Below are 19,760 nucleotides of genomic sequence, written 5' to 3' on the forward strand. Positions count from 1 at the left end.
TTCAAGAGCACAGGCTCCGAGTGGAATTGTGTCTACAGATTATTGCTTGTTTGGGGAAAAATAGGAAAGAATAGCCACCACCATTGAGGATGTACTTTGTTAGAGGTATTTGCTATAACTGTATAATTTCTCACCTTCTCAAAAGAGAATGAGTGACTCTTTTCCAGGAATAACAGCGGCTACTATTTATTAACAGTGCCTCCTCTATGCCAGGAAACGTGCTTTACACGTCTTATTTAATTTAATCTTCACAGCTGCCCTGCAAGACTTTATTATCTCCAATTTAAAGCCGAGCAAAGGGACCCTCTGGGAGGTTGGTAATGCTCCTCAGGGTGGCCCCTGTCGGGTGGCAGGGCTGGGATGGAAACCAGAAACCTCTGTTCTCTACATCTCTCACTTCGGGGGCAGCTGCAAACAGAAGTAATTTAGAAGTAGGTAGGTATCAGGAAAAAGTTTGGAGTGGTGACTTCAGCGAAATATTGAAATGATTCATCCTAGGAATTGGTTATAACTTTCTTTTAACCTATTTAAGATATGAAAGGCCGGTTTTATCATTCTTGAGCAAATTTTTAAATTTCATCCTCAAAGTGGAGCCGGTACTTGCCGGGATAATTTTCTACCAAATATCCTTCCTCTTCACCTACTTGCTTTAACAGCTGCACACTCCCAGGTTGGCTGTGATTAACACTACAATCCAGCCGTAAAGATTCCCGAGTTCTTGATCGAAACCAATAAAGACCCGATTGCATATTGTCTGGCATCTGAGTTCCGTGGAACTGATGTCGTATTTGCACGGCAACAGCCCGCCGCCTGCTCCCTCCTGGGAATGCCAGCCCCGTTAGAGGTAGGCTAGCCCCGCCCGGAAAAAGGGTCCGGACGGAGAGGCCTTGGGGTCCCCAGCCCTGCCCACGGCCGGGATTAATGCCCGCGGCTCCTCTCTTCCAGCCCAAGCAGCTGTTCTGGAACAGCGACTGCACGCGGCGCTGCCGCTGCTTCCGGCGGAACCTGATCCAGTGCGACCCGCGCCAGTGCAAGTCGGACGAGGAGTGCGCACTGCGCAACGGCGTGCGCGGCTGCTTCAGCACCAAGACGTCCTACTGCCTGGCGGCCGGAGGCGGCGTCTTCCGCACCTTCGACGGCGCCTTCCTGCGCTTCCCCGCCAACTGCGCCTTCGTGCTCTCCACCATCTGCCAGAAGCTGCCCGACATCTCCTTCCAGCTCATCATCAACTTCGACAAGTGGTCGGCGCCCAACCTCACCATCATCTCGCCCGTCTACTTCTACATCAACGAAGAGCAGATTCTCATCAACGACCGGAACACTGTCAAGGTGACGAGGCTGACGTTGATTCTTGAGAAACGTGCCCCGGAACAAGGCCGTGGCTAAGGGACCTGCAGGTTTTCCCAGATAACCAAGTTTGGGGATGATGGGTTGTTGCCCCCTAGGTGCCAAACACAGATGGTCAGATTTTAAGGAATGAAAGTAGAAAGGTTCTGCAGGCATTAAGAACGGGCCTGGTGTAGCCCTTTGCTCACCATTCCGAGGGCCTCGCAGAAAATATACAAGGTCTCAGGGCAGTAATGACAGCGTGGGTGCTAATAGAGGCTCAGGTGATAAAATGGTAGATAAGTGCTCTTACTCTGGATTAATTTCCCAAAAAAGCATCTTGTTTGTTTTCGAGAGCCTTTAAAAGTGTTCTTGGCTCTGATCAACTGTACCAAGACCAGCTCTTTCAACTCTGCTATCCTTTCTATAAGACTGGAGAAGGCGAGCATTTTCCTGTAAAAATACCTGTCGCACTAGAAACCTGATGGAGCATCCCCCTCTATCAGTGGGCTCCGTGATGACAAAGCAAAGTGAAAGAAAACGGGAGGCTGGGTGTGGTGGGTTTCTCTTAGCCTGGCTGGCTGGTTTCGAGTGAATCTTAGGCTTGCATATAAACAAAGCACCCACCCCCATAACTGATATGGCTCCTGGGCTTGGATTCCTCCTGCCCCTTCCATTTCAGAAATAATCTACTCTGATGAACGATTGACAGCGACCCCCAGTCTCTCAGCTAAACCAGGCTGGTTACCAGCAGGCAGACCTGAAAGATGGAACCAGTCCCCAGTGCTGTGATTCCAGCTAGAGAGGGGCAGGTGGAAAGCCAGGACGTGCACATTAACATTTTTCAGAATCGAGTGTTGTTGTACGTATTCTGCTTTCTGCCGTTGGCTCTGGTAATTGTGCATTGAGTGTATCTTTAGTTGAAGAGTCATCAAATAGCTTGGTGTCCAGCATTAGGCAAAAGACGGGTGGTATTTTGCGAGCTTAAAAGGAAGAGTCTGGATTTTAATAGTGGGTTTTAACTTCAGTGAAAGCTGCTACTGTTTTTGACACTCCCAATTCCTCTTGCAAATTGGCCCACGTAGACACAACTGCATTGCTCCGGAATACGGGAGCTAGAAAGTAAAAGTGACCACCTGAGAGAGCAAAGCTGACATTATTGCTGAATAAAATACTCCAAGCTGGCCAGAATAGTAAAGAATCATATTTTTGAAACTTTTTTTTTTTTTTTAAGAAACGAAAGGTACTAATAACCTGGGGGAAAAAAAACTCGATTGATTTTGTAAGTACAGGAAAAGCATATTATGTTCTGTCCTAAGGGCCAAGAAAAGAAACTGTTAGAAAGTAGGAAAATGATGAATGCAGAAAATATCTTGCCTCTAGGACCTTTGGGGAGGGAGGGGGGACCTCCAGTCTGGACATTATACGCAAGAAAATAATAAACATGGCAGTGATCCCCAAATTCATTTTTAACCATTTTAGACACCCCTTAGCACAGGATTGGGATTTCATTTCAGTAATTGGTTTATGCTGGGAAAAGTTTTATACAAAATCCAGCCATTTGTAGAGAACTATACCCTTCTAATGTTTTTTCATCTTTCTGCCTCTGTATTTTGCTTCTTCGGGGGGAACTGTGGACAGTAAGATAAGCAAATGCACTTACACTCTAGGGCAGTGGTCAGCAAACTACAGAATTCGACCAAATCCACTTGCTGCCTATTGTTGTTTTTTTAAATAAAGCGTTACTGGAACATAGCCTCCTTCATTTAATTATATATCATCTGCGGCTGTTTTCATGCCGTGAGGGCAGAGTTGAGAAGCAGTAGAAATCATATAGCCCACAAAGCCTAAAACATTTGCAGTGGCCCTTTATAGTAACAGTTTGCCAACCCCTGCTGTAAAGGTAATTTCTTTCTTTTTCCCCCCAATAGGTGAATGGCACACAAGTGAATGTTCCATTTGTAACTGGACTGGCAACCAAAATCTACAGCAGCGAGGGGTTCCTGGTGATTGACACCAGCCCCGACATCCAGATCTACTACAATGGTTTCAATGTCATAAAAATCAGCATCAGCGACAGGCTGCAGAACAAAGTATGTGGCCTCTGTGGCAACTTCAACGGGGACTTAACCGACGATTATGTGACCTTGAGGGGGAAGCCAGTGGTGAGCAGCGTGGTGCTGGCCCAGAGCTGGAAAACCAATGGCATGCAGAAGAGGTGAGAGTTCTAGTTGCTAGGCTCAGTGGCCCAAATCCTCCCGCACCCGTGACAGGTATTGATGAGGAATGCACTTTCCATAGCATCACCACTCCCCTCCTGCAAAGGGTTGAGCCCCAGGTCTTTGGAGTTTCCAGAAGACAAATAGGTACATCAGAGGCCTCGGTCATTTCTTGAACAGCAGAGGAAGGAATTGGGCTTGGATGATCTGATTCTGAATTGGCATGGCATCCAGCCCCTGGCCAAAGAGAAGAGAGTGCCCAGGATTAGAACACTAAGGCCTTGGCCAGTGCCCACCTGCTGGGAATTGGGCCAGAAGAAGGGCCACCTACCCCTTGCTCCCCAGGGCTGGGCCTAATTGCGTACCTGTGATTCTCACCGGAAGGCTGGGTTGAGGTAGTGCAGGTAGAGGTTGGTGGAGATCAGGAAAGCCTTTTTAAAAACAGAAGTCGCCAAGGTTCTTATGAGACGCCTCTCTTGCCAGCTGAGACAGAATGAACTAAACAGGCTATTCCAAAGGTGCGTAATTCAGGTCACCTCTGAGCTGCTGCATCATGTTAATACATTGCTGGATCTATAGATATGCTTCTTTTTCATGGTATTTCTTTCCTTGTATAATGGCTCAATGTCTTATACTTCAACCTACCGAACATCAGCTAAATACCAAGATGGGGAAATGATGCAGATGTAAACTCGATACTACCTCATAAATAAGACTATCCTGAATTATGGGACCGGGAGCTGGAAGAAAACCCCAGGGATACCTAGTCCAATCTCCTCCTTTTCTAGGCGAAATGGAAGCTAGAGCAGAATAAGTTATGTGAGGGGCCCTGTAAGTGGCGAAGTCCAGAATCTCCTCCTGAGGAACTGTGATTCTGTTTGAGTTCCTCCCTCCCTCCTCCCCTTCCTTCCTTTTCTTCCTTCCTCCCTCCCTCCCTTCCTTCCTCTTCTTCCTTTATAAACTATTTCAGCTGGATACCAATTTTCTTGTGAAGGTTTGCTTTTGGTCTCTGCTAGCTATACTGGAAGTGGTCTCCAAGGCTTCTAGACAACTGTTCTACCAACTATCATTATTATTATTGATTAATAATAATGGTAACTCTCATTCTTATTATAGTTATAAGTGGTTATTTTATCAATGCCTGTTCACAGTTATTGTATCAATTGTATCAAAGGTTAACAGTTATATGAGTATCTGCCTTTGGACTGACACTCTGGCTCACCCACCCACTACTTTAGTTTACTCTCACTTCTGCCAGTGATACCAACAGGAGAAACTACTGGGGCACCCGGGTGGCTCAGTCGGTTAAGCATCCGACTTCGGTTCAGATCATTCTCTCGCGGTCCGTGAGTTCGAGCCTCACGTCGGGCTCTGTGCTGACAGCTCAGAGCCTGGAATCTGCTTCAGATTCTGTGTCTCCCTCTCTCTCTGCCCCTCTCCCATTCATAATCTGTTTCTCTCTCTCTCTCTCTCTCTCTCTCTCTCTCTCTCTCAAAAAAAAAAAACAAAAAACAAAAAACAAAAAACAAAAACCAAAACAGTAGAAACTGCTGTGTCGTTTTCTGGGCTGGAGAGACTGAGACCAGTCCTACCTGACTTATGTGAGATTACATAGCCAATTAGCATTGGAATCCGTGCGCTTGCCTCACTTCTGGGTTAGCAGAAGAGGTAACAGATGGGGTCTTCCCTTCCACCGGGGATCTCGGGCGGTGGTTTTGGCATCACGTTATCTGACGAGACTTGTCGCCCCCAGCTGTAATGAGCTGCAGTTCTCACAGTATGCGGCCATGTGTGACAACGTGCACATCCAGATGATGCAGGGCGACGGCTACTGCCTGAAGCTCACGGACATGAAGGGCTTCTTCCAGCCGTGCTACGGGCTCCTCGACCCCCTCCCCTTCTACGAGTCCTGCTACCTGGACGGCTGCTACAACCACAAGAAGTTCCAGCTGTGTGGCTCCCTGGCCGCCTACGGGGAGTCCTGTCGCTCCTTCGGGATCCTCAGCACTGAGTGGATTGAGAAGGAGAATTGCTGTAAGAGAATTATTTTATTCCTGCGGATTCTTTCCCGAGTTAAAAGCACAGCTTTGCTGGCCGACACCACCGGCCCCACCTTTAGCCACAGGGCTGCCCCCAGGGTCGAGGAGTGGAGAGCTACTGCAGAGATTGTAGGGGGGGCATTTCGGGGGAGCCTCACTCGCCTGCGGTTCCTGTCCAGCTCTGGAATTTGGGACACCGGCTTGGGCAGATGAGGTTCTCTGGGTTGGAGGAGCACCAGTTTAGTGACTTATGAGGTACAGGGACACAGTATGGCATCTTGATTGATGTCAGACCTCAAATTCAGCTCTTCCCCGGCTCCTTTACCATGGGTCAGAGCCTAGCTCAGAAAGGGAAGGCTTGTGGCAATCGGTGAGCTGAGTTGGGATCGAGCTGACTGTGCCTGGCTTAAAAGGAAGCTGCGGTTGGATTTATAAAAGGATTGTACATATATTAAATTAGGTGACAAAAAAAGATCTATAAAATTGTTTTAATGTTTATTTTTGAGAGGGAGTATATGCAGAGGGGAAGAGAGAGAGAAGGAGACAGAGGATCCCAAGCCCTATGTGGGGCTCGAATCCACGAGCCATGAGATCATGACCTAAAACCGAAGTCGGACACTTCACCGACTGAGCCACCCGGGTGCCCCAGTAAGAAATACTGTAATAGTAAGAAATACTGTAATAGTAAGAAAACTATTTTGAGATTTACGTCCATTATACTGTTTGTCCATCTTCTTACTATGTGAATCAAATAGATGGAGCAAATCTGCATATAAATACCTATAAATGTGTCATATATGTGTATGAGTCCATATACATAATGGTCACCTGTCCCATTAATGCAGGACGATATTGTGGCCAACAGGATGTGTGCATGTTCCTTGACACGCACCATTAACCCGGTACCACCGTGAAAACGGACACATTGCAAGACCGCGCGCATTTCGGTAAATTTGCAGACGACGCCCGACCCAGTGTAGGGATGCGCTTAATTCAGAACCTAAGCACAGTGAGGTAGATTCAAACATGTATCCAGTGACTTGAGAAACTCTTAACAGGCAAACTACTAGTCTCTGTTGGAAACCAACATAAGTTGTTTTTGATGACTTTAATATCTTGCCCTGTTGTGTTAATAAGCAACACTTTAAATGAAATGAACTGTTTTAAAACTTGAAAAACTTCTCTCTGTGTAAGGGCGTGTCTTATTTGCCAGCTGGTGTAAGGGCCACCGTATTTGTAGGCTATCACCTCCACACTTTCCATTATTCTCTGGGGTTGTTTTCAGGTTGTGTTAATCACCCATAACATTTGTTGACCGGCTGCTGTGGGCTTAGCCCTGTCTAGGTCCACGCACTCGTCACATGAAGGGATCTTTATAAAAGGAAGCCATTAAAAAAGAAATGTATTTACGTTATGCTGATGGTTCCCCTTTAGTCATGCTTCTGGGGATTAAGACGGGGTGATACTAAGCCATTAGCAGAGGTGAACGTCAGCTGGGTCAGGGGAGGCATCTGAGACACACGGGGGCTTTGCTTTGTTTTTAAATTCTTGAAGCTAACTTGGCTCACGCTGGGATTGAACAGGTGTTTCTTTAAGTACTCACCATTCTGTGCCATGACGAATAGGAGGATTTCTATATCTGACAGGGGGAGAGCTTCTTTAAATAAAGAAATGAGCGTCCAAAAGAAGATGCTCTCAATTAGTGTTTCTCAAACTGAGGAGTTGACGGTCTTACAGGTGGTCTGTGGACTCATCTGCTATGGAAATAATTATTTACAATATGATGATGATGGCACTCCACATACGTTTGTTTCTTCCTTACAGTTTTACTGTTGTTGGCAAAATAGTAGAATTAATCTAAGTCATTGCTGGCGAGTTGCATGTAGGTTTCGGTTTGTCTATTTTTATAAAATTAAGTACATAGACATTTATGGGAAAAGGAGAACGTGAATCAGAACAGACCAGGAAGTCCTATCTGAAGGACCTCTCTGGGATTTTACTGGCCCTAAGATTTTCGTTCTTTCTTTTTTTTTTAATGTTTATTTATATTTGACAGAGAGAGAGAGAGAGAGAGAGAGAGAGAGAGAGAATGAGCGGGGGAGGGGTAGAGAGAGAGGGAGACAGAATCCGAAGCAGGCTCCAGGCTCCCAGCCATCGGCACGGAGCCCGACGCAGGACTCGAACCCACAGACCGCGAGATCATGACCTGAGCCGAAGTCGGACGCTCAACCGACTGAGCCACCCAGGCACCCCTAAAATTTTCATTCCTGACGGATATTTATTGAACACTCAACTGTGAGGCGTCTGGGTGCGGGGAATATGGAGATAAATGATTGGACCCTACTCTGTATAAGTACAAAGAGACAAATGCGTGTAATGGTAGAACAGTGTGGTGGGAACATTAATCGTGCTGTATCTTGGCAGTTCTCAGTGTCTCTGCCCTCCATCCTCGCCACTTACCTTCCAGTGTGTGGACCTTGGGCAAGTTTCAGCTGTGAAACGAGGGCTACTCGGGTTGCAGAGCATGTGTGAGGGTTGGAGGAGACAATGCAACCAAAGCGTGAAGCCCAGTGCCGAGCCCAGAGCAGGGGCCCCGCCGCTAGCTGTTGTCATTGTTTTCTGGAAGGTGGCTCTGTCTGTTGATTCCCAGCTGCCCTCTGACCACCACCAATTCCCTGACAATGGCAAGCCCAGAGTATAGCCACATGCTAGCAAGCGTGGGTGTGAAAATCAAGTCGTGCGTGTTTCTGTTTGTTTTCCTTTTTAGCAGGAGTGGTTGAAGATCCCTGTGTGGGGGCAGACTGTCCCAACCGGACCTGTGAGCTGGAAAACGGAGGAGAGCTGTGTGGCTGCATCGAGCCGCCCCCCTATGGAAACAGTGAGTGACACCTGCCCCCTCCCTGTGCGGACAGACCCCCACGGGGGAGGCCTGGTGGCTGCACCGCAGGGCAGCTGGGGTGGAGCCCACGCGTCCCGTGCTAGCTAGAGACCCACATAGCGGAGGTTTCACGAGGAGCATCGATCGAAGCAGGACGAGGAAGCCATCTGACATCTTCAAAGCAGGCTAATGTTCATCTCCTCATAGTGACATCCTTTTCTTCGATAAATGATAACATCTAGATGTGTACATGAATAGAATCAGCCACTTCCACCTGTGGCCGTGTTCAACATCACAGAGATCCGAATTGATCCTCTAGACTCACGGGAAAGTAGTGTAGTTTGGCGAAAACATGTGAGCCTCAGAGCGAGAGCGCCAGGGGCCCTAAAGGCAGATTAATTGGTTCTGAAGACACAAGGGCAGTCTCTGATGCTGACAGTACATAACCAGGACCCCAGGCCCTGCTCCGAGCCGCGGCCCCCCGGAAGGTAGCAAAGGCCTTGTCCCCACCGGGCGCACCCGTGAGGTCGGCCTGAAGGGGGGCTGCGTTGCACCCCCGCCTCCCCGCCCCGGCCCGAACCGGGTCACTCGGGAGGCACGCGCTGACCGTAACATCGTCATTGACCGGAAGACTCCCTCGGAGGGTGCCGTTCAAGGGCTTCACCCGAGGAGATCAAACGTGACCCTGTGTTTCTATAGTGCTCATTAGCCCGTGTTTATGTACTCAGAGAAAATGTCAGTTGGTGCCTTATCATGTCAGAAAGCAAGAGCTCCTGACACTCGCCTGGGAACCCGCGGGGGTCCTCGGGGTGGGCTGCCCAGGGCTGCTCCCACCTGGGGGCGCACCCGTTAGCCTTAGCCGGGCTCCACAGTGAGCTCCCTGGGGAAAGTAGCTCCCGCCAGAGTGGGGCGGAGCCCTGGGTCTGGGAAGAAAAGACAAAACACAATTTGTTAGCGTTTCCATCTTAAAAAAAATTAAAATAAAATAAAATAAAATAAAATAAAGTAAAATAAAATAAAAGCTTAACAATGCCCCGGTTTTTGCCTTGAATGCATGCAAACGTGCACTTGGTTGGATCAAAGCTTAATTAGAAGTGTCCCAGCGTTTGCGTGAAGATATTAGCCTCTTCCAAAGCAAACGGTGATGGGATGCCTCGCCCCCACCCTGCAGCACCACCGGCCCCCACTGACTGGCCTTTCATGATAACTGTCCCCACAGACTCACATGACATTATTGATGCAGAGGTAACCTGCAAGGCGGCCCAGATGGAAGTGTCCATATCTAAGTGCAAACTCTTCCAGCTCGGCTTTGAGAGGGAGGGTGTGAGGATCAATGACAGACGGTGCTCCCACATCGAGGGGGAAGACTTCATCTCCTTTCAGATCAACAACACCAAAGGGAACTGTGGCAACATTGTACAGGTGAGAAACCTGGGGCCGGAAAGAACATCGGGCCGAGGTGGGGACAGCTCTGGGTGTTTTGCACGTGGGTTGTCCTCAAAGCCAACCTCCCGGGGGGTCTGCTTAGAAAGATCCTCCCCGGAAAACAGCACAAAGCATATGTGAAATGAAAGACATCAAGGAGAATAGGGGCACCCGGGTGGCTCCGTCAGTCAAGCACTGATTCTTGGTTTCAGCTCAAGCTGTGATCTTGTGGTTTGTGAGTTCGAGCCCCACGTCGGGGTCTGCGCTCACAGTAGGGAGCCTGCTTGAGAGTCTCTCTAAATAAATAAATAAATAAATAAATAAATAAATAAATAAATAAACAAACGTTAAAAAATTGAAAAAAAAAAGACATCAAGGAGAATAATTGGTGCTAACTAGTTTGTTGAACTGAAAGATCATGATAAGTGACAGACTCCTGTCCTTGATTTACACTGTCTGCTGTTGTCCTTTGCCTAGCACATCGACAAATTTTTGTTACCTTGCTCCTGCTTCTCTTGTTCTTCTGGGTAAATACAGCTGGGTTCAGCTGTTTTGGGGGGTAAGGGTGTCCCAGACATCATTTAACAATTGGCTGCACACTCTCAACAATAGCCACATTATGGAAAGAGCCTAAATGTCCATCAACTGATGAATGGATAAAGAAATTGTGGTTTATATACACAATGGAGTACTACGTGGCAATGAGAAAGAATGAAATATGGCCCTTTGTAGCAACGTGGACGGAACTGGAGAGTGTTAGGCTAAGTGAAATAAGCCATACAGAGAAAGACAAATACCATATGTTTTCACTCTTATGTGGATCCTGAGAAACTTAACAGGAACCCATGGGAGAGGGAAAGGAAAAAAAAAAAAAGGTTAGAGTGGGAGAGAGCCAAAGCATAAGAGACTCTTAAAAAATGAGAACAAACTGAGGGCTGATGGGGGGTGGGAGATGGGTATTGAAGAGGGCATCTTTTGGGATGAGCACTGGGTGTTGTATGGAAACCAATTTGACAATAAATTTCATATATTTAAAAAAAACAGTTGGCCACAGAAATACAGCAAGGTCCCACCTTTAGTGTCAGATTGTCCTACTTATATTTGGCAAACCATCTTGATTCTCTTCCTCCTGTTCCTTCCTGCTGTCTTTAAAAAAAAAAATATATATATATATATATATATGCATTCATTAACTCAAAAGGAGTGAGCAGGTGAAACTTACATTTGTTCCTCTTGGTCCTTGTGGGAAGGTCCGGTAGAAGATCTGGTGGAGGAGAGATTTTGAATTAGGACTTGAAGAAGATTTATATGACCCTGGAATAGCAATACTTCATGCTGTCCCGAGCTTGGGTTCCCACAGATAACTGGGGCCGGTTGTAGTTAGAATTCAGGGTACATGAATTCACCCTCGGTGGACACTCAAGGTTATCAGCCTGAAGGGTGCCATTGGCATCTAATGCGACATTTTTTGTTGTTGTTGTTGTTAGTAAATGCTGAAGCTAGCTCAATAGTGACTTATACCAGCCTCTGGATTATGTATGGAATGAAGCCATTTCTCTACTTTCGGGGCTGTGGATTTGAAATGCAAGCCACTTATTCACTCCCCCCTTTAATGATTTCTGACCTTCCTTTGCAGTCCAATGGCACTCATATCATGTATAAAAACACAATCTGGATCGAAAGTGCCAACAACACTGGCAACATCATCACTAGGGACCGGACGATCAATGTGGAATTTTCATGTGCTTACGAGCTGGATATCAAGATCTCTTTAGATTCTGTTATAAAGCCTATGCTAAGGTAAAGAATCTCACGGGCTGTGCACATTGCTTTGTCTTTTCCTTGACAGTTGAGGTTAGCATAATCAAAATTGCTAGCATTTGTCTTTGAAGCACTGGGGAAGAAATAGTTCCTATTTTCTTCACCTAAATGCCTTGGACCAGCACTGTATAACAGAACTTTCTACAGTGATGGAAATGTACTGTATCTGTACTATCCAATAAAATAGCTGTATATGGAAATTGAGCAATTGAAATGTGGCTAGGGGTGCTGAGGAATTGAATTTTTAATTTAATTTTATTTTAATTGCCACACGTGGCTTACGGGTACCATTTTGGACTTAGACTTTTCTGTCGTCTGCTTTGCCTTCCCTCTGCATTTTCAGCTTGAAACTGGTAGTAACTGCATAAATATGATTGTTTGGCATTCCTCCTCACTGCATGCTTATTTCCCTTTCAGTGTCATTAACCTCACAGTCCCAACCCAAGAAGGCAGCTTCACCACCAAGATGGCGCTCTACAAAAACGCCTCCTACAAACATCCTTACCGCCAGGGTGAAGTGGTGTTGACGACTCGAGATGTGCTGTACGTCGGGGTCTTTGTGGTCGGCGCTGACGCCACACATTTGATCCTGACGCTGAACAAGTGCTATGCCACCCCGTCCCGAGACAGCAATGACAAACTCCGATACTTCATCATTGAAGGGGGGTGAGTGGCCTCCTCTCAGAGGACCGTCTGAGAGCTTTTAGGGTAATATTCACCAGTACCAGTTTGTAGAGAAGGTTTTAGAGAAGAGAATGGGAAGGGGTATTTGTGCTGTGCATCCAGGAACTCTAATTCTCTGAACAAACCTGTGAGGTAGACATTGTAAGCCTCACTTTCTACCCTAGCAGGCTGAGGCTTCGGGAGACCAAGCCACTTGCTTCAAGTCACACAGCAACGTAGTGGTGGGTCCCCAAGTCCTGTGGCAGTCACTACAGAATGCTTTATTCTCACGGTGATCAGAGAGGGGATCGTGTCCTGCCTATTTGAATTGCAGTCTGAGAGAAATGGGGATCACCTGCCAAAGAAGGAATGCCACAACTACAGTCTGGCGAACAGGACATCCATCAGAATATAAAAAGAGCTAGAACCGTAGAAGAGAAGAAACAGAAGCACAGAATACACTACAATCGTTTATAAAATCGATGACTTTTATTTTATTCACTGCTATATGCCCAGCACCTACTGTGTGCCCTGACACATATGGAACAAAATTTATTAAATGAATAAAGAAGAAGAAAAGACTACAGACCAATAATAATTATTTTTCCTTTTTATTTATTCATTAAAATTTTTTTTATATTTTATTTTTGAGAGGGAAAGAGAAAGAGTGAAAACAGTGGTTGGGTGGGGGGGGAACAGAGAGAGAGGGAGACACAGAATCCAAAGCAGGCTCCAGGCTCCCATCTGTCAGCACAGGGCCTGACACGGGACTCCGACCCACGAACTGAGAGATCATGACCTGAGCCGAAGTAGGACATTTAACCAACTGAGCCACCCAGGCACCCCAATTTTTCTTTTTTAAAAACACATACGGGTTATGTCAAGCAACGGTAATTCTAGCTGGGTATGAAAATCTACTAGTGAAAAGACTAACAGGAGAAAAGCATACAATATATTGAATACCAGTTCTCTGCGATACTGAAAGCCTTCATGAGGAAATGAGGATCTCAAGAAGTGGTTGAACCTGAGTATTTTTTGCTAGGTTAGGTGAAGAGTAGACGGTCACGGACAAGTGTGAGAGGTCAAAGGGTATGAGGTCAGTATGGTAAACGGGAGGAGCTTAGCAAAGCCTGTTAGGATTCTTCTTGCTGTCCCTTTGTCTTTGGAGATAAGGATGTTCCTTTCCTGCAGGTGTTGGGTGGGGGGCACCTCTCACATGAGGGCCCTGTGACCTGTTCCAGGGACAAAGAGTCAGGGAAAGGTCAGAGTGACCTTTCTGCTTCTGCTTTTCTCAAACTCCTTCACCTGAAAATATTAAGTATGCCAAGGTGCCAGATTTGAGGGGTAGCATGTCCTGAATCCTATCCCCAGCCTGGGCCGACACCTACCCTGGCGTGTCAGGGAGCATTATAGATACTATAATTAGTTTTAGGGTTGAAAAGGAAGAGTTTTCCCAAAAGAAGGTGTGGTTCTGGGCAAACCATGGATAACCACTATTTTTACAGATTAAACAGGTTCAGAGATGTTAGGTACACAGCTCACCCAAGGCCACTCAACTTACCAGGGGCAGAAGAAGAATCTTTCCAAGTATCAGGACACACCGCCACCCTAAGTGGTCAGACGGGGCTTGTGGCAGGGGTCGCTGAGGGATTTGTCTTCCTGAGCTGGTTCTTAGCCTCCTTGGAGGCAAAGGGAGGGACTTGGTGACTACTGGATAACTCACAGTGTGGATTTCTCTCCTTCCCGTCATAGTCCTTTCCCTAAGGGATAGAGCTCAGATATGAGCCCCTGTAGTGTTGCAAGCCTGGTTGTAGGGTCTGTGCCTCCTTTGAAGGACACAGTGGTTGGCAGTTTTATTTTATTTTATTTTTTAAGTTTTTAAAATTTATTTTCAGACAGAGAGCATGAGTGGGGGATGGGCAGAGAGAGGCGGGGAGAGAGAGAATCCCAAGTAGGCTCTGCACCATCAGCACAGGGCTCAACGAGGAGCTGGAACTCATGAACTATGAGATCATGATCTGAGCCAAAATCTAACACTTGACCAACTGAGCCACCCAGGCACCCCAGTGTTTGGCAGTTTTCAGATAGTGTTTAATACACTTGACCCAGAGAGGAGAGAGAATGAGCGAGTGAGCATGTTCATAAAACTGGGCCTGCCCCAGGGTCTGAGCAAAGGCCTTCAGATGAAACTGTTGTTTGATTTTGTCCTGTGAGGGAATTTTAACTCATGAGTCCTTCTGACCTTTCTTGGATGGATGTGGTTAATTGTTTTTCCAGTGAACTCATCTGGGCAAAAGTATGAGCAGCAAAATGGGTTCACTTCAGAATTTTGGGGGGTCAGCTCTTCCTCCGTGGCTCTGCAGAGGGTGGCAATGGCACCCCCAGTGACTCACGAGTCCCAGGTCTGGCTAAGACGGAAGGCCTGGATGAAGGTTGGAGTGCTGTGAACATTTTAGAAACTTTGAACCAATTTAGATTATTCAAATGAATAACAGTGACAAGGAAAAGTATGGCAAGTAAGTTTTCATTTCAAAGCATTTAAGAGATTATTGCCTTGAAGACTAATTATAAAACCTAATAGGTGTGGGGGTGCTGAAGGATAACTTCAGTTTTTCATTTTCCTTATCACTAAACTGTTTAATCCTGTGGGCTCGGGGAAGGAGCGATTAAAAAAAAAAAGTCACCCTTTTTATCTTTATCATTTTTAGATAACTTCTTGGCTCCTATAGGCCAGCATTAGTGATGGCGGCACAATCCATTCATTCCCTCGTTTGTCCCTTTACAGAGATGTTTAGATACTTCCCATGTGCCCTGCAGTGTGTTAGAGACACAGTGAGGATCACAGCCTGATTTTTTGCGCTCCAGGAATCCAGAAAAAGCCACCTGTTCTTGCCTGGTCAGGGCAGTGCGAGGGGTTATTTGTAGAGAAGGGGAGAGCTATAGACTGGTGTTGGGGAAAGAGCGGGAGTAGGCATGGGAAGACTTTCCACTCATGTGGAAAGACCGTGGGACCTAAGAGGCTGTGATGCATTTGGGGAGCTCTTAGGTAGCGGAGGCAGGTCTGTGTGCCTGAGGGAGGCCGGTGGCCCAATACCACAAGGGGTGGAGGCAGAGGGAGAGAAGAGGTGCACCTGCAGCCAAGGGAGCTTTAGGTCATCCTGGACTGGTCTTCCCTCTTCTCCAGCTCCCACCGATTTGAATATGTGGGAAGATGACCCAAGAGGGTTTTGATCAGGGGACCCTCCCCAGATGGATAACCAGAGAAAGTACAGCTGTAGCAAGGACTAATCGTGTGTGTGTGTTGAGTTGATATCACGACACTATGTCGGTCGGGCAGTAAAGCACGACACTATGAGGGGCAGAATAGAAACTGAGGTGTAGGAAAGTCGGGGGCAGTTCCTGCAGTCATGTTGCTTTTATGCGCTTAGGATACTAGTTTGAGGTGTTATCTGATGCCTTTAAAGCTAACCGTGAAAATAAAGTGGGAGTAAATGTGACACCCACACAGTCCAGAGGTCACTCTCAAAGGCAAAGACGTTTTTACCTATTATGATGGTTTTATATGAAATAGAAGCAAACGTGTGAAGCGAAGATCCCATTTTCCTCTGAACAGGTGTCAGAACATTAAAGATAACACCATCGGCATCGAGGAGAACGGTGTCTCCCTAACCTGTCGCTTTCACGTCACCGTCTTCAAGTTCATCGGGGATTATGACGAAGTTCACCTTCACTGTGCAGTGTCACTGTGCGATTCAGAAAAGTACTCCTGTAAGATAGTAAGTGAGAGCGTGAAAATGAACTGCCTGGCCCTATTTCTCGCTGCCCCGCTTTTCCCAGCGTGGGGATCATGGACGCCAGGATCTGTGTGGCTCCTGAGAGTTCTTTGGGACTCACAGCACCTGGAAGTGGCTGAATTGGAAGCGTCCCCAGATGGGAAGCATCCCCAATGGCTCGTCTTTGGTGAGACCGTAAGAGAGAGGATGCGGTAGAATGGTGTCCATTTACTCTCCTTCTCTGTCTCTGAAATCTCTGTCGTGCGCATAGAGCACAAGACCAGGGTTTCTCAGACCTCGGCATTATTGACCTTTTGGACCAAATTGTTCTTGGTCGTAGGGACGGTTCTGTGCACTGTAGGATGTTCAGCAGCGCCCCTGGCCTCTGCCCACTAGACGCAAATAGCACCTCCTCCCCAGCTGCCACACCCCAAAAATGCCCCCCAACACTGCCAAACATCCCCTGGGGGAAGGAGGGGGCAAAATTGGCCCTGTTCAAGAACCGCCACACCAGAGTCTCAAGGAGCCAGGCCACCTGAATCTGACAGGAACAGTGGGACCCAGCTCCACTACACTGTAGAGGCAGACCCCTGGGTTCAGGAATTTTCTGCCAGATGTTCTTCAGACAGTGACTTTCCTGCAATTCATCCAGATCCACGCCAGCCGGTGGCTCTGGAGAGGCTTCTGGAGGGGCTGTTGGAAGGTGGTGACAAACCAGTCATCTCTCCCATGTCAGGCTTACATCCACACCTGAGATCTTATTGCGCTGATATCAGCTCCCTAACTTTTAATATTCCAGCTTCACGTTCTCCCCAATGTTTGCAGAATCACACCATGAATTATGGTCAGAGCTACTTACAGATGCCGCTGCACACCTTATTGCCCGATGTGATCCAACAATCCCCGTTCCTGGGAAGGGAGCATCTTTGAATCTAATTCTTGTGCGAGGAATATATTTAATTCTGCTCAACATAAAGCCCAGAGTCCCAGTGGGCTCCATGATCAAGAATGCATTGGTTCTAATTAATCTGAGCAGCGATAGTGCTCGAGGCTGGGACCACTGCCTCTTTCGGAGGTGGAAACATGGTGAAGAATAAGTTATCAGCTTAATTGTGTGAAATTTTCCCTCTGGTGTTCTGTCTTTCAGAATTGCCCACAAAATTCCAGGATTGCCACAGATTATACCAAGGAACGTAAAGAGCAGATCATTTCAGTGGGACCTATTAGGAGAAAAAGTATGTATGTCCCCTCAAAACACGTTATAAATGATTAAAACAATGGGATTTGAAGGCCTGGACCAACTCTTGGGTATGTTTCAACTACAATGTGAATCTGGCGAATGAGGAAGTTGAGGACACCAGGTGGAGAAGATGGGCCGCTTCCGTAATGAAGTCTTCTCACGGACTCCTAAAATCCCACGACAGCGTTGGGCTTTTCTTCTTCCTCTGCTTAAAGTCTCACCTTGAGATAGGAGTTCAAGACTTGACCTGTCTGAAGTTGACTTAACCAGCTGCTCTTTTTCAGGGCTGGACTGGTGTGAGGACAATGGAGGGTGTGAGCAGATTTGCACGAGCCGGGTAGACGGGCCGCTGTGCAGCTGTGTGACAGGAACCCTTCAGGAGGATGGCAAGAGCTGCCGAGGTAAATGCAACCTCCCGTTCAGGGCAGGTGGCTGGGAGCACAGGGAGCTCTTTCCCCTGAGTAGGAGACATTCATCTGTGAGGTCCCCCCAGCAAGTGACCTAAATTCCAGAAATTAAGATGGGAAGATGGAGACAGCACCAAGGAATTGTAGCACCATCTTGGAGAGAGAGAGAGAGAGAGAGAGAGAGAGAGAGAGAGATTTAACCTTTGAGTCTTGTTCTTTCATCTAAAAGATGAAGGTGATTTTTTTTAAAATAAGATATCCAACTGTTTAAGGACCAAATATTGGTGCTCAATCGGGTCACCAAGTGTACCTGGGCTGTGGTTGGGACTGGGGTGTTTGATCCAACAAACCTTAGCCCATGGTCTCCCTGAGGTTAGCAGGACTCTTCTAAAGGTTGAGTTAATTCTGCTGCTTTCCTGCCTCAGTCAGCACCATTTGGATAAAGTGAGTCCTTGGCCATGAAGAAAGTGGGTTCGTTTGTTTGGTTGAGTACCACAAAGTGTTTCTGATTCCTGTCCAACAGGTATTTTCCTTCACAGGACTTACTATGTTCCTCTCTGTTCACAGCATCCAATTCTTCCACTGAACTTCAAGTTTGGACGCTGCTTCTCATCATGACCCAGATTTCACTATGGCATTTTGTCTATAAATCAGGCATGACCTCATAATTAACTCAAGGTTGCTATATAACGTACTGTAATTTACTGCAACTCCCTGTAGGATAAAAGGTGTGTACCCTTAAGTCAAAACCTATTTGAAAATGTCCAGCAATTCTCAAAATGTAACCACCTGCCTCAAACAGTCTGAGTCCCAGAAATGAGTGAAATTCCAAGCTCCACTTGCAAAGCCCACAACGGGGCTTCTAAAAGCCAGTTGTGGAAAAAGCACGTAACTTGCCTAAAATTTCCAAACAGTTGTCACTAGAAACTTCGGTTCACGTGAAAAACCAGTAAAGGAAAAAAAAAAAAATCCTGGTTAGAGAAGTCTGACCAGAAATCTAACCAGAGAAATCTGTCAAGCCAGTGCTATTTCTGGATCACAGTTTTTCACAGAGAAAGGGCCTGTTGGAACAATATTGAGAAGCAATGACTGGAAGGTTTGGGTCTAAGGAATCTTTCTGATGTTTGGAAGTGTCTGATCTCTGATACGTACGTGTTGCTCACTTCTGTTTATAATGAGCTCCTCCTTCCCTCCCCCCGTGTCCCTCAATCTTGCCATGGCAGCTCGGCAGATTGTTTGCAGACCCGGGGAACCCTGTCTCCATCCCTCACCCGGACCCTTCTCTTTTACAAATCAACCAAATAATTTTTAATGTATTTTATGCTTAAATAAACTTTGTGTTCAAGTATTCTCATCACTCAGTGACTGAAGGAATTTTTGCTGATATTAGGCTTTGCACACCAAATAGCACGCTCTGATTTCAAAAATCAGCAGCGATTGGACCGGGTAGATAACTGCTGGCTAGAGCTTTAATGGGATTTTGTTACATGGCCATTCGTGTGGACTTTACAGAGCATCAGCAGGACGTTACCGGGCAGCGTGGAAGAGAAGCAGGTAGTGTTCTCTTTTGTATGTGGTACACAAACTCGCATTTGCTGTAATTAACTGCCAAATGGGGGACTGCTAAATATATCCGTGGGCCGCCTCTCTTTTTTAAGGTTAAAAACAAAGTAAAACCCACTTCAAGTTTATTTTGAAGTTGTTTTGGATTGAAGCTGATGGTATTTTTATATTTTTCTGGGAACTCTGAGAAGCTGAGCATAAATCCTAGTGTCCTTGACCATGGGTGTGGATATGATTAGCGTTGTCTTGCATGCAATAGGCACCTGTCCCTGGGCTGAGGAGGCTGGGGTGTAGACGCAGTCTGTGCTGAGGGGCTTTGACCTCCCAGCCCTCTGGGAGGGTCCACAAATTCTAGCTTGTCTTGCCAGTTACACATGCCATGTGGCTAAGAGGACAGCTGGTATTG

At 46.8% G+C, this 19,760-nt stretch overlaps 1 protein-coding gene across 1 annotated transcript in view; it reads left to right on the top strand.

Moving 5' to 3' along the window:
* TECTA (tectorin alpha) overlaps window positions 1-19,148 on the top strand; it is a 70,631-nt gene extending 51,483 nt beyond the window's left edge. Inside the window, exons 13-23 of the mRNA XM_047877982.1 lie at window positions 946-1,329; window positions 3,258-3,544; window positions 5,284-5,579; window positions 8,352-8,462; window positions 9,682-9,884; window positions 11,524-11,687; window positions 12,126-12,374; window positions 15,985-16,147; window positions 17,292-17,379; window positions 17,669-17,785; window positions 18,359-19,148. Of these exons, the coding sequence (XP_047733938.1) occupies window positions 946-1,329; window positions 3,258-3,544; window positions 5,284-5,579; window positions 8,352-8,462; window positions 9,682-9,884; window positions 11,524-11,687; window positions 12,126-12,374; window positions 15,985-16,147; window positions 17,292-17,379; window positions 17,669-17,785; window positions 18,359-18,459 (2,163 nt within the window). The 3' untranslated portion in view covers window positions 18,460-19,148. The remainder of the gene's footprint in view (window positions 1-945; window positions 1,330-3,257; window positions 3,545-5,283; window positions 5,580-8,351; window positions 8,463-9,681; window positions 9,885-11,523; window positions 11,688-12,125; window positions 12,375-15,984; window positions 16,148-17,291; window positions 17,380-17,668; window positions 17,786-18,358) is intronic.
* Window positions 19,149-19,760: the final 612 nt, after the last annotated feature.

The sequence above is a fragment of the Prionailurus viverrinus genome, chromosome D1 (genome assembly GCF_022837055.1).
Source record: "Prionailurus viverrinus isolate Anna chromosome D1, UM_Priviv_1.0, whole genome shotgun sequence".
Lineage (NCBI taxonomy): Eukaryota > Metazoa > Chordata > Mammalia > Carnivora > Felidae > Prionailurus > Prionailurus viverrinus.